The following is a 14,043-nucleotide window of genomic DNA, read 5'->3' as shown; positions in this document are numbered from 1 at the left end:
CACTCAGTCGATCTTCCACTAATCAGGTAGCAGCTTAAAGGTAAAGTTCTCCCTGAATTGTCTGTGTTACTTATCAGTTGCTCTGATGGTTGGAATGATTGGGTTTTTTTAAGATGAGGTGCTGTTAGTATATTGAAGGAAAGGAAGTCCCCAGATAAACTGCATGAACACAGGAAAGTTTACCTGGATATAAATTTACAGTTTAAGACTTGATTAATAAACTTCAGTATGCACAGGTATAAATTTAATGGTGCCACAGAAGTTAGCAAACAACAAATTATCAGTATGCCAGCAGTATTACTTTAAAAATTCCTCAATCTGTGTGAATGGATTCATTCAATAAACTGTTCTTGTAGTAATCTGACACTTCTGGTGCACCCCCCCAACTTTGTCATCTTGAGCAACCTGTAAAAAACTTAATCTTTAAAGACAGTGGGGAAGACCATGAGGATTTTGCTGGAAAGGATGAACTCAAATTTCAGCTTTCTTACTTCCTTCTGCTTCCACCCCATCTTCCCAGGTTCTGTATTCCATTTTGGAAGTACTACTACTAATTTCAACTTTCCAAATAACCCAGGAGTATTCACTTTTGGTGCAAATCCTCCTGCACCAGCAGCTCCTGCACCGCCTTCTGGCACTCCAGGATTTTCGTTCAACCAGCCTGCAGCATTTACAGTGGGGTAAGAGACCGTATCAGAATTTCCCTTGAGCTTTGGGTAATATCAGTGGACAGTGTTCAGCCTCTACTGCTGTTAAATCATGAGGTGTTCAGATGAACCTTGGAGTTTGAAACTAAATTTGGCATCCTTCCTTGTATTAGCCTGACTGGCTAACTAAGCACCGGTATCTGTAAAGGAGCCTAGCTGTCAGGAATGTCACACATCAACACATGTGAGATTGTCATGTTCTTGAAAGGTAGAACCCGTATCCAGCCATTATGCTGCTGCTTACCTTCTGAATAAGAGAGATTTAATTGGTTTCTGGAACTCTCTTCCTCCTGTTCGTCATTTGCTGCTTGTTGCCAGCTGGTAACTAGTGAGACAAGACTATGAAACAGTTGTTCTGGATTATCTACTCAGTGCTGCTACTGAATTTTCAGCTACACTGTCCTAAACTCTGAACTACTAATTTCTTTTAATAGGACTAATGGGAAAAATGTTTTCTCTGCCTCTGGATCTTCAGTTCCTGGTCGGAGGATAAAGACTGCAGTTAGACGTAGAAAGTAAACGCCTGATTGGTAAAGCATCAAAAACATTGGAAGCAGCTACTATCCTGAATTGTTCAGCTTCTACCCTGTCTGAATTGTTCAGCTACTATCCTGAAATGTTCAGCTACTACCCTGAATTGTTCAGTTACTGGGATTGTACCTCACGCTGGCTTGTCAGAAGTCAGATCTGCCTAAAGGAATATAAAACTTAGCTTTCCTGTCCTTCCCTTCCCTCTCCCTGTTGAGTTTTTTTTTGGTAGCAAGTAAAGTTGGCAACAAGGCTGTTCTCAAGCAAAAGTCTCAAGTTACTTCTTTCACTGACTCGGCATGGTCTGGCTGTAGCCCTGAGTAGAGCCTGCACAGTGAATGGCTTGTCCGATACCTCTTCATCCGCACCACTACGTGCGCTCATCCGCGTTTACTGACGCCTCGAAATTGTAATTATATCAGCGAGGGATGCTGTATAGAGTAGAGAATGTTGATAACGAATGATTTTTATGCTGAGTTTGTGCTGGTGTATGTGTGAAGTGAATGAGTTTGGGTGTATTGTGCACTAAAATTTTCTGATAGAGGAAGACTGATTAAAGGATGATCCATGCTAAGGACTTGTTAGATCTGTAGTTCTTCATTTAATAATTATATGCTATTTCTATATTTTCATTCTTACAGCCCTTTATCACCTGTCTCGCCTTGTTATTTTATTATGAAATGTGTAAATACAATTTTGTTTCTCTATGTACTTTTTTGGCATAACAAATCTGTGAAATTGAAATTTTAATTTTGTGTGTTACAGCCATTTTTGTTTAGTATTGTCTCAGATTTTATGTAAATCCCATTATTCAAAGTTGCCTAAATCCATTTAGAAAATCTTAAAAATTGGGAATTCTTAAAGTAAATTTATTGGCTTTTCTGATCCATTTTTGTTTGGACCAAAAACCAGTATTGTACAAAGTATTAAGTATATATTTTTATATTTACTGAAATGGACTGTGGTGACTTTGGATAATAAGGAAAAGTTTAATATTAAAGCCATGTTTATTACAGTATAATTAACATGTTAAACCATGGGATAAATGCCATCAATAAAAACTGCGAAAGATTACCTGGCACTTTTAACTTTCCATAAAGGCATCCCTAGCTGTAACAGTATGAGGTGTTCCCTCTACCTGAGCAATGTCACATGCTCTGTGTTTTTGCATTGATTTTAGAGGATCTTAAATAAGTTAGAGGTCTCCTGTTAGGAAAGAGAGTTTTATTGTAGGCTGAAGCTTGGAGCAGTTTATCAATGTCTCAGCTGACTGCAGTTAATTTTTTAGAGTGCTATTAAAAAACCCCCAACCTAATATTGTAAACATTCACCACTGTTCTAACTGGAAAGATTATAAATGAGTAATGGGGGGGAGGGGGGTCCACTTCAGTAGCAGTTATGGGAGCTTCTTGGAGAACAGACATTATTCTAGTAAAATCAGAGGAAATGCTTGTTCATCTGGGGGCCCACAGCTGCATTTGTACCAAGTCACAGCAGTCTTATTTCTGACTCAGACACGATTTCTTCCCTCACCTAGATGGGCAGAGACCTGCATCGCTGACAATGCTGTAACTGTCTTCAGAGGCTCTGCTGGGGCCTTGGCTGGCACTTCTGCCATGCATCCCAGCTCCTACAGGTGCTGCTGGTACGAGGTGAGATACCTTTCAAGCACAAGCTAGACATGGCAGTAGGGCAAAGGCCAACTGCTCTTTCCAGGTGTAGAGCTCCAGTCACTGTTTCTAGAAATAGAAAACTCTCAGCACCTCAACTTTCAAACCACACACACACGCACTGCTGTTCAGGCAGCCAGATCATGCCACTGTAGCCATGAAAGGATTATATGCAGTTACCTGGTTCCAGATGTCTACATGTGAAAAATCCCATAGATTTCCACTTTCTCCCCCTTAGCCATAAATCACCTGCCAAGCACTTGTCCTTCAAGCAGAAACAAGCCACATCTGGGATTCAGCTTGCGTAAGAGACAAACTAAAAGCTAGCACAACAAGTGTATACACATTTCCATGGACAGGCTCTGTGTTCTTGGCTTGTAATTTTTTAATTCCCCTCCTGTGGAAGGGGTGGTATTTTTCTGCAGGGTAGGAGATACCTTCCCTCATACTTGAATTGGTAGTAATGAAGTATTAGCCAACAGTTTTGCTTTTCTCTTCTTCCCCCATCCCCTTTTGAATCCTAGTTTTTAGCTCACTGCTACAGTAAAGAGAACAGAAACTCTTGTTGTATTCACACTGCAATTGTGAATAAGCAAAATTCACCCTAGAAAGGACTTTTTTTAGCTTTCATCAGGCTGATTGCCATGCCCATCAGTGCTTAAGTGAAAGAATGGAGCACAAGTCCTGTGAGGAGCAGCTGAGGGAATTGGGGGTGTTTAGCCGGGAAAAAAGGAGGCTCAGGGGTGACCTTATTCTCCACAACTACCTTCTGAAAGGAGGGTGTAGCCGGGTGGGGGTTGGTCTCTCACCCCCGGTAACAAGTGGCAGGACAAGGAAATGGCCTCAGGTTGGTCCCAGGAGGTTTAGACTGGACCTCAGGAAAAAAAATTTTAACGGAAAGGGCTGTCAAGCATTGGAAGAGTCTGCCAATGTAAGTATCACCACCCCTGGCAGTATTCAAAAAACATGATTGAGCAAAGACTCTAAAAACAGTGTTTTAGCCACAACAACTTTTTAAATATTTATTTTTGAAGTAAAGAAGAAGTAGTTATCTAAACAGTTAGTGACCTCATTCTGGAGACATAATGGATGGCAAAATGTCATTCTTCCACTATTAAGCATTGGATCTAGTCCTGAATCATCATTCCGAATGAAAACTGAAATGCATACACAGTACAGCTATACATGGAAGAACGTGACTTGTCAAACAAAAATATTGCAGCATATGAACACATTACTGAGTAAGTTACTACACCTGGAGACAAGAGCAATAACCAAACTCTCAAACATTTCTACTGTCAACCAAGCCACTGTCCAAAACTGAAAGCAGGGCAAGAACTTAAGCTACTGCGTGCCGTATTATGCCTAAGAGAGGAGCACACAAAAACTGGGATCAAAGAATTCCAAACTCTGACTCAAAGTTCAGTAAAACATTAATACTGCTTATATGCATTTCCTGGGATGCTAATAACAATAAATGAATCATCTAAGCTGTATAGTCATGCAAAATATTAGGTTTCTTTATTCAGTATTTAAGTTATTCTGAATATACAAACAATTAGCCAGAATGATAAAGTGAAAATAACCAGTATTTGTACTTCTGCAGATTTATACCCATAACACATTTCAGTTTATGTTTTCTGCATGCTCCTGAAACACATGCAGTTCTTCTGCTCTGCATTATATGCAAGAACTAGACAAGTGTTTTCACTCCAAAGAGAAGCAAAGAAGTTACCTTTCATTAGCATGGTCTGTACTGTTCATGGCTCCAGAATTATTTACACACACCAGATCACTAACACTGCAGTGTAACATACCCTTCCCAGAGGAAAAAGCAGCTATTATTTCACCTCTTCATTAGCTTGGACAAGTGAAGTAAGTGACAGTGCTTGAGACAATCATGCAAAAAAGCTTTTCACATCAATGTTGTGAGAAAATACTTAAAAGGTGAGGGAATATGATCTGTGAAGCAATAATAAAAGACACTGATAACCACTGCTGATCTCTCTTCCTGCATACATGGCAATTTAATTAACATCATTTGCCTTGCTGGCTAATACTGCAGGTCTCTTCCCCCTTATCCTTTGACAGGCAACTGCCTGGAAAACTTCATTTTCTAGTTACCTGCCAACATCCAAAACTGTAGGAGCAGTATTTCTTTTAAGGTGGAGTATTTCTAGGGATCTGCTTTCCAAAGAGTGACAAACGAACAGCTCCTTCTTGCAGTTAAAACAGACAGTTTTGTCTCATCAGTCGGAGGCTAATACTCCTGGATTTAATACATGCTCCCTCTCCCAAACTTCTCTGGCATCTATGAAAACTCCAATACTTCAAAGGTAGTTGCTGGCATCATACATTTTCTTTAGCTTCTGAATCAGTTCCCATTTAATTAGGGCAAAAGATTCCAACAGACACCTCTATTTCAGTTCTGGGGTAGGTCTTTATTCACTGGGGTTTGGCGGGGGTGTTCAGAACCAGTCTGAAAATCTCTTTTTTTGGTATCATCTGACTCCGTTTCTTCTGACCACAATAGTTCCTGCTACAATATCATAGGCTGTTCTGTTATGCTGGAAAAACAGCAGTGTAATGAACGCAGGAAAAAATGATGCAATAGAAAAATTCTTGATCAAAGCTCGTACTGTGGACCTGAAATCAGAATAGAACATTCAGTGCATTATTTTCATTTTTCTGCTTATATTCGTAAACTTCCAAGTTTAGCACCCAAGTTTTGCACAGCACAAAAGTCAACCTGTGGAGATTTAACCACCTACCCTGAAAAATACTCCATGGGACTGAATAATTACCATTTTATTCTTAGATCACAGAATCTGACAATAGCTCTTGCAGTCTAATTATTGCAAAGGTCAACAACAAAGCAGTGGTGAACTTCCTTCCAAATCCCACACTTTCAGTACTGTTAACCTGAATGCAACGTGACTGAGCCAGGAGCACTTACGTTGTCATACTGACATTAGAAGACGGAATGACTAACACACGGCTGGGTGCAATAAGTACAGATGTTTCACACGTCACAACTCGCAGGCCAAGCAAGAATTTCCCTGGGGTTGCTCCACCTGCTCCCCAAATACAGATTATCTGTAAAAGAAAGGTTATTTCAATTCCACACACCACCATGTTGTTGACAGGTCTAGCAAACTTGGTTATCCTCAGAACTATGTGAATGTCATAAGCTTCAACATAATCCAAAATACTGTAAAGAGGATTTACTTTATTGGCCAATGGTAACATAATTTTTTAAAACCATTTCTTCATCAACTCACAACTGTTAATTATAAGAGTTAATGTTTATGAGTAGTTACCTCATAAAAGCAGACTAATAACCTGTAGATGAGAGCTACTATCATCATTTTCTGCAAATCTTCCATGGACGTATCTTCATCTATTTCTTCTATGATGTAATGCATGGCAAATTTAGAGATGTCCCTGTACAAAATAAAACTGAACTTTAAAACCATCCTTCTCCCAATACCAGTATGACCCCTTTAATACCAGAATTCACTCCCTCTGTTCTGGTATTACAAAAGAATAAAAGCTCCTTGCCCTCTCTGATACTAAGCAAGCCATTAAAATTCAGAACACTCAGTTTCATTCTGAGTTGCTGTCTAGTTTGTTTTGTCTTTTTAATTAAGAAAAGATCATTCTTTATTACCACTTTTGCACAATGGTGTCCCTGGGTAGTGAACTGCAGAATTGTTCTGAAAATTCTCACAGTCCTTGGGAGGTAAACAGATTCTGCATGTAACCATCTAACTTGATATAAATGGAAGGCATCCAAGTCTCCAAGTATCTTTCTTACACAAACACTCAAGGAAAAAGAAAAGGGCACATTCTTCATGAATGCAAGGGAGAAGTTGCAAGTCTCCCTAAGGAATCAAGGGAGTTTTATATCCTCCTTTGCCTGATCAGGGTTCTCATCAGGGTTCCTCATTCTCATTCTTTACTGCTCACTATATGCTTCTGGAGGCACCTTGGTATGCAATAGGAAGATTTAAACATAAAGCAATTGAAACCTTATGGTTTTTAGCCTAACAGAGCTATGTGAAGCATCCATTTGGAGTTAGTGGCATATTTTCATAAGATGAACTCCACAGATTTAACATTCTTATCTGATACATGGAATGGATATACTTGCAACACATTAAGGCAAGAATTTTTCACTCATGCATCTAAATAAGGCTCACATGAAAACGTGCAGTCTCAATTCAAAACAGTTCATCTAATATTTGTACTACTTGCCCTCCTCTTTATTCAGACTCAAGGGCTGAAAAAAATCCAAAACAACCCAGGAATTAAGAAAACAGTGTAGCACAACCTGGATTTCCTTTCAATACAGCTTTGGCCTGAAGTATCTTTCTTGAGCCTGTAAGGACATAGTTTTTTCATGACAACTCAGCTAACCACAAGCACACCATGTCTCGAGCAAAAGCCCCCAGAATGTTTCTCTGAAGTTCCCTGTAAGCAACTGACTGTCTCACAAAACTATTAATATTGAAAATGCTGTAAATTACTCTTTCACCACTCTACAGCAGCAATATACATATAGTTGTTCCCTATCTTTCCAGTACTTCATTTTGTATCATTCTCCACCTACTAAAGCCAAAATAGAAACACAAACTGTCACGTTACGGGTGGTCAGATTTGGCGACTAAACAGAAACAAATGTTTGGCATTTCAGTTGCTGCTTATCTGAACAAAACCCACCGATCACTGATCATTTACACTGGCATATTTATTGTTTTGGATTTGACCCTCTTCCACACCCCTTCCAAGCCACAGCTGAAGGTGACTGGAAGATGTTACCTGTATAGTATTGCTTTACAGTCAGGCAACGTTTGGATGGTTCTTGAGCAGAAAGCCTGAGTTCTGAAATGTGTTTGTACAGTAGTGGAATTATCAACTACACCAAGATCTCATCTCTTAATCAGACTGAAATATTTGATTACACCAACCCAAAGCAAGTAACTGAGTTAAGGAGTAAGATATCTACAGTTAAAGAAGCAGCTAAAAAAGGAAATCTTTGAGGTAAATTACTACATCTGTATACAAAACCGTGAAATGACGAATCTTTCAGTCTAGTGTACAGTTGATGCACACAATGCACTTTTTAAGAAACCAAATTTACACCCAGTAAAGCCTGCAATGTGGCAGCATTCCTAGCAACCAGGCTGTATTTTCCAAGTACATACATATCTGATATGCTTGATCAGAATTTTTTTTTGGTGGAGGGTGGTTAGCATTGTTTAGGTCAGAAATCTAAAACACAGCACCACAGAAGATACTATGAAGAAAATTAACTTCATCCCAGCCAGAACTATTACATTTTTAAAAGCTGTTTAAAAAGTTTATTTGTCAGTGTTTTTCTTTGAAAATTATAAAGGACTTTTTAATGTCCAAGTCTAATCTTTCTTCAGTAGAGAGTTTGTGAGCTATGGACCCATACAAATTCTGTGTTTCCATCAGCTGACCCAAAATCAGGATGTATTTACAAGGAAGTTAGCCTAGTGGTGCTTTTTCCTCAACTTCTGTCAGTTATTTAATGATGTCATATGCATAAACACACCATAAATACAACCTGACACCTCAACGAGCATGAAACACTTAAAGCTGTATGTAACAAAGCTTTAAATTGTTCAACTTACTTTATTCCACTGAGGTGCATAATACTTAAAATGATGGTTGCCTTTATAAAGAACAGAATAAAAAAATCCACCATCTCTGCTATGAATCTGTGTGCCAGTGAAGGGATAAGGAACTCCCGACCTGCAACAGAAATAGTTCACATTACCCAGATTTTACTGCACTAACACAAAGTTAACACTAACATCTAAAGAACAACCCACATGAACCTCTCTGCAAGAACATAATCAAGAGCTTGATCTCGGCTCACATGTTCTTCAAGAAAACTTACAAAAATGTATGCATAAAAAATAATCTGAATTGTTTAAGTTGAATTAGAAGAACCTTCTTTAAGAACTTTAACTCTTTCGGAACTGAGTCTCATAATTAGGACCACAGGCAAAATCATGCCCTACTAAAGAACTGAAGTACATTGAAGATGCATCAGTTTTTGTGTTCTTTTGTTTAGAACAACCTCATAGAGACCAGATTTATGTAAATCTGAGAGGTCAGATTAAAATGAAAATTAGATCTACCAAAATTTTTCTATCCATCAGCACCAAGGCTTCCATGTATACCAAGTACCAGCTCTCAGAGTAAAACAGCCTATTTTGTCTCCACTCAGACACAAACAGGAATAGATGAAAATATCAGTCATACTTGACATAAACATTTTTACAGACTACTTATAATAAAACACAGCATACTGCTGTACCCCCAGGCAGAAAACATTAACACGTTTCTCCTATTTAACTGGTCAAGTGCAAATGGGCACAAAGTAAGGAGTCACAAGCTTTTGTTTCTCAGGTTATTTAAGCAGAGAAAACATTAAAGAGTTTCTTGGAAACTTTCCAAGAAACAGAGTTGCAAAATAATTTCATCTGGACCCAGCTACCCTACTTCCCAAAGGACAAACATGACTCTCACATGAAACCTGCAACGACTCAAGTCAAAACTTCACTGAGAAATGCCCTTCTGCTACCAGATGGAACCTGTGGGAAACAGTTACTGGGCTTGTTACTGTTTCTGAGAATACTTATCCCCACACACAGAAAGGACAAAAGAGGAAGGAAAATCATACCACACTCTAATCTCAAAAAACATAATTTCATCTAAATTTCATTTAGAATAAGCCTCCCCAGTTCAGCTGCTGAGACTGATGCTGCCAGCTATGGCCCCGTGAGCTGTGTGTGCCAAGCCAAAAGCCCACAGAACTTTTAAATGAGGTAAGGAGAATCAGGCAGGGATCAGGTAAGAGCCAGCACTTATTTAACATACCTGGGTTTATACAGCTTCATTTCATAGCTGCTGCACTGATCGCTCTGCATCGATAGTATCAAGTACCATGACTTACATGTATAATACTAAAATGGATTCCATTGGCATTGTCAAAGCCTGTCCAAGCTCTGTTAAATTCTCATTAGAGATTCTTCAACTAAGGCAGGAGGGAACATAGCCAGTCTCCCAATCCTGGCTTGAATACACAGTGCCAGGTGAAAGCTTTCATTTGCTCTGTTAAAAGCAGCATATTTGTTAAAGTTGGTGGTAGAGACTGATTTATTCACCATTGAATAAATAAATTAAATGACTGCATAAAGAAGAAGCTTTATGCTAGGAAATAAGGAAATATGCTAGGGGCTAGGAAATAAGTATTCAAATTATGTTCAACTCCATCACATTAAGAAATCTTGGCAACCCTTAGACTCTGGCAGATTTACATTGCAGTGATTCAAGATGTTCCTCATATCAGAAATCCACTCTTTTGCCAAGGGTTACCACTGGTTCAGCAAGGACAGCCAAATGCAACATCCATCCAGCTCAACGTCCAGGATTTAGCACCCACATAGTGCTTAACAAGGGTTTGCACTGCTCAGCCACAGGGCAGATGAGGCTTGGATGCACCTTTTGCCCTCTGTTCCCAACGGATGAGCAGTAGTCTCCTGCAGTAAGGCAGCGAGCAACCAGGAGAGGAAGTGTCTTAAATCATGGTGACTGTTCACAGAGCCTGCCACTGCCCAGGGTGCTGTTAGTATTGGTGCACTGGCACATACCTGCAGGCAGACTGAAGTGGCAGAGGCAGTTACAATCCCACTTTTTGACATCCCAGTTTAAAATCTGCAACATTAACATAAGCTGTCACTTATTTCAGCTTACATAAGCACAGGGGCTGTACACTGCATTAGCACAGGGACAGATACATGACCTGCCCTGCCGAGCCTGCTGTGTGGGCAATAATCTACAGCAGGGAAGAAGGAGCCATAATCACTTTAGCTATTCCAGATATAGCCATCTGCAATCTGAAGCCAAAGCACCAGCACAACAGTCTTTGCTTATAACTGTATTGTATCACTGGATCACATACCTAGTCCCTTAAGAAGGCCAGGTGTGTTGCAATATTCAGAATAACCACGTTCATCAGCATGAAATGCTATTTATGCCCTAAATTACCTTTAACATACGGAATTAGCTCCTGAAAAAACAGATAAAAATCCAAGAATCATTTCAGCCTAGCCTTTGCCCAACCCTCCTTTTAATGACTGGCAATATCAATTCATAAGCAAACTATAATAGAATCAGGGCATAATTACAGAAAATACTATTTTGTGTTCTAACCACGTTTAAGCAACATCTGCTCAAAAACATAAGAAAGAAGCAAGCTCAGAAGCTTGATTTCCTTCCCTTGAAAATAAGGAAAAAGGAACGAAAAACATCTTCCACACACATACTGCCACTAAGCTTACAAACAATGTCAGAGATCAGCAATGTCGTACTTTGTCCTGCAGAGAGAAACGAGAGCTGGCTTTCTTCCAAAGTCCTCAGCAGTGCTCTTCTCCACAATATCCTACCACTGCTCACAGTGGTACGAACATTCAAGGAATGTGACCTAGGCGCTCCTCAACTTGTGAGGAATTGTTCCTGCTCCAAGTTTTCCCTCTGATGTGATCAGAGTGAGTTTGCTTTACTCCTGAACAAATATAAACAGAAGGCCTGCTGTGTACTGCCTTCAATATTTACAGCTGCAACAGACGTCTGTTTATCTCGGATCCTGCTGCCTAAGCTTGTTCAATGTCAGCATATTTTCACTTCTCTGCTTCGATTTCACTAAATGATTTTATTTGAGCACCAAAAGCCCACTGAACCCAGGCAAAGTTAGTTTAGATGTCATCATCCAAACGGGCTACTTATAAAGCTAGATGCATTACAAGCCTGTGACGACAAGAATAAGTTCCACTGGAAAAAAAAAAAAAATCAACTCCTTCCTATCCATGAAAACATCTTTACGAGCACTGAAGCTGTAAACTGTATACGCGAGTCAAACCCCCCAGACCTGCTTATGGACCGAGTTCTGAATTTACAACCTCGGTATCAGGGCTGTCACCTTGTATCTCAAACTTGTTTATGGACCAAGTTCTGGACTTACGATCTCGGTATTAGGGCTGTCACCCTGTGTCACAAGGCACACCCACATGCCCGGGGCCGCAGTCAACGGAAGCGCAGCGACTCCCAACGTCGCACACCCCCGGCTTCCCTCTCCAGATCCCGGTTCCCGAAGCTGCGTCTCTCATCAGGCTTCGCTTCCTCCCCAGGCCGAGCGGCCCAGCCCCGGCCCCCACTCACCCGCCGTCCGCCCCGTGTCCCTGGAGGCGCCGCTGCCGCTGGTGCCGGCGCTGCTGCCGGAGGCCGCCCTGGGCAGGGGGGACACCGCGCCTGCCGCTCCCGGCCAGGCTGGGGTGGCAGCGGCGGGGGCGCGGGGCCCCGTCCCGGCGGAGGCCGTGTGTGCCGGCGGCGGAGCGAAGAGGTAGAAGGGGCTGTAGTAGGCAGCGGCGGCGGGCGGGGGCGGCTGCGCGGCGGCGGCGGCGGCGGCAGCGGCGAGGAGGGCGGGTGGGCAGCCCTGCCAGCCCAGGTACCCGCAGTACGAGTCCCACAGCCACTGGTGTACGCGCCGCGCGTACTCCGCCGCGCTCAGTGGCTTCGCCCCGCCGCCCTCCGGAGGGGAGCATGGCGGTGGCGAGGACGCGGCGTTGGCACTGGCTCCCTCCTCTCCGGCGGCGCTGCCGCCCGCCGCCCTCGCCCCAGCGCCGGCCCGGCCGCGCTCCGCCACCTCCTCCATCCTGGCGGGCACTGAGCGTTCACCGCGCGTGCGCCGGAGACGCGCTTTGCCTCTCCCACTTGTCGCGGAGGAGCGGGGGGGAAAGCCTGACGGGGAGAGCGCCGCGCCAGGGGAGAAACAGGCTTCCCCCCCGCCCTCGCCAAGAGATGGTATCGCCGTGGGCTGAGGCAGAGTCGGCTGCCCCTGACGTGCGAACGAAGCGGGTTCTAGAGCTCCGAATGGTGTGAAAGTTCTGCGGTTTTATGTTCTTGTCTAAATGTTGTGGGGTGGTTTTCCCCTTTTATCTCCCCCTTTTCATATTTTCCCATATCACATATCGTGTTCTTCCTCTTGGAAAAAAAACAAAAACAACCGAACAAAACAAAACAAAAGAATCATTTAGGTTGGAAATGACCTCTTTAATCCAACCTATGACTGAACATCACCTTGTCAACTAGACCAGGGCACTGAGTGCCACGTCCAGGCTTTCATTAAACACCTCCGTGGACGGTGATTCCACCACCTCCGTGGGCAGCCCATTCCAATGTCTAATTGCCCATTCTGTGAAGAAATTCTTCCTAATCCTTCCAACCTGAAACTCTCCAGAGAAGAGGCCCACCCGGCTACAACCTCCTTTCAGGTAGCTACCGAGAGCGATAAGGTCATTCCTGAGCCTCCTCCACGCTAAACCCTCAGCTCCTTCAGCTGCTCACCATAGGACTTGCTCTCCTCAAATGCTGAACAAAGAACCAGCAGCAAGTTTAAACACAGTTCTTCAAACTGATTAGTAATCTTTAAGGATTCTGTGTTCTACTAAGCATCTCAACCAGACGGAGAATTCTGACAGACGTGTTAACACAGCTCCATACTGAATGAACAAATAATGCATACTGTGAACCCAGAGTGTCTCCCATGTTGAAGACAGCAAACGTCACAGCTCAACAAAACCAGAAGTTTCTCCCTCTCTCTGTTAAACTATTTTCCCATTTAACCTCAACCAATTTCATAAAATCATAGAATCATAGAATGGCCTGGTTTGGAATGGACCTTAAAGATCATCTAGTTCCAAGCGCCCTACCATGGGCAGGGACAGCTTCCACTAGAACAGGTGGCGCTAAACCCCATCCAACCTGGCCTTGAACACTTCCAGGGGTGGGGCATCCACAGCTTCTCTGGCCAACCTGTTCAGTGCCTCACCACTCTCACAGTAAAGAATTTTTCCCATGTATCTAACTGCAATTTCCACTCTTTAAGTCCCAGAAGTTTGTATGGAGTGAGTCTAGAATGCAAGCAAGCTGAGGTGGATTGCCAAAGTGATTATCAAATAATGACCCATACAATATTATGCAGTTATGTAAGGTGCTGGCACTCACTATGTAGCTATGGTTTTAATTACACTGGCATGTTTCGT

General features: G+C 42.2%; 2 protein-coding genes across 5 annotated transcripts in view; one reads left to right on the top strand and one right to left on the bottom strand.

Moving 5' to 3' along the window:
* The window catches only part of NUP153 (nucleoporin 153), a 43,850-nt gene extending 41,541 nt beyond the window's left edge, over positions 1-2,309 (top strand). For all 4 annotated transcript variants that reach the window (XM_082288283.1, XM_082288282.1, XM_082288281.1 and 1 more), the window contains exons 21-22: positions 521-680; positions 1,142-2,309. In XM_082288283.1, coding sequence (XP_082144409.1) covers positions 521-680; positions 1,142-1,226 — 245 coding nt within the window. In that variant the 3' untranslated portion in view covers positions 1,227-2,309. The remainder of the gene's footprint in view (positions 1-520; positions 681-1,141) is intronic.
* Positions 2,310-3,913: 1,604 nt separating this feature from the next.
* On the bottom strand, positions 3,914-12,653 carry FAM8A1 (family with sequence similarity 8 member A1; the record flags this gene model as incomplete). The annotated part of the gene is made up of 5 exons (XM_082291307.1): positions 3,914-5,551; positions 5,862-6,001; positions 6,226-6,349; positions 8,566-8,686; positions 12,161-12,653. 5 exons carry the CDS (start codon positions 12,651-12,653, stop codon positions 5,407-5,409), a joined length of 1,023 nt encoding a protein of 340 aa, XP_082147433.1. The 3' UTR covers positions 3,914-5,406.
* Positions 12,654-14,043: the final 1,390 nt, after the last annotated feature.

Source organism: Coloeus monedula (genome assembly GCF_965178545.1).
Source record: "Coloeus monedula genome assembly, chromosome: 1".
In the NCBI taxonomy this organism is placed as follows: Eukaryota; Metazoa; Chordata; class Aves; order Passeriformes; family Corvidae; genus Coloeus; species Coloeus monedula.
The sequence above is the reverse complement of the archived record's forward strand: the minus strand, read 5'-3'. Positions and strand labels throughout refer to the sequence as shown.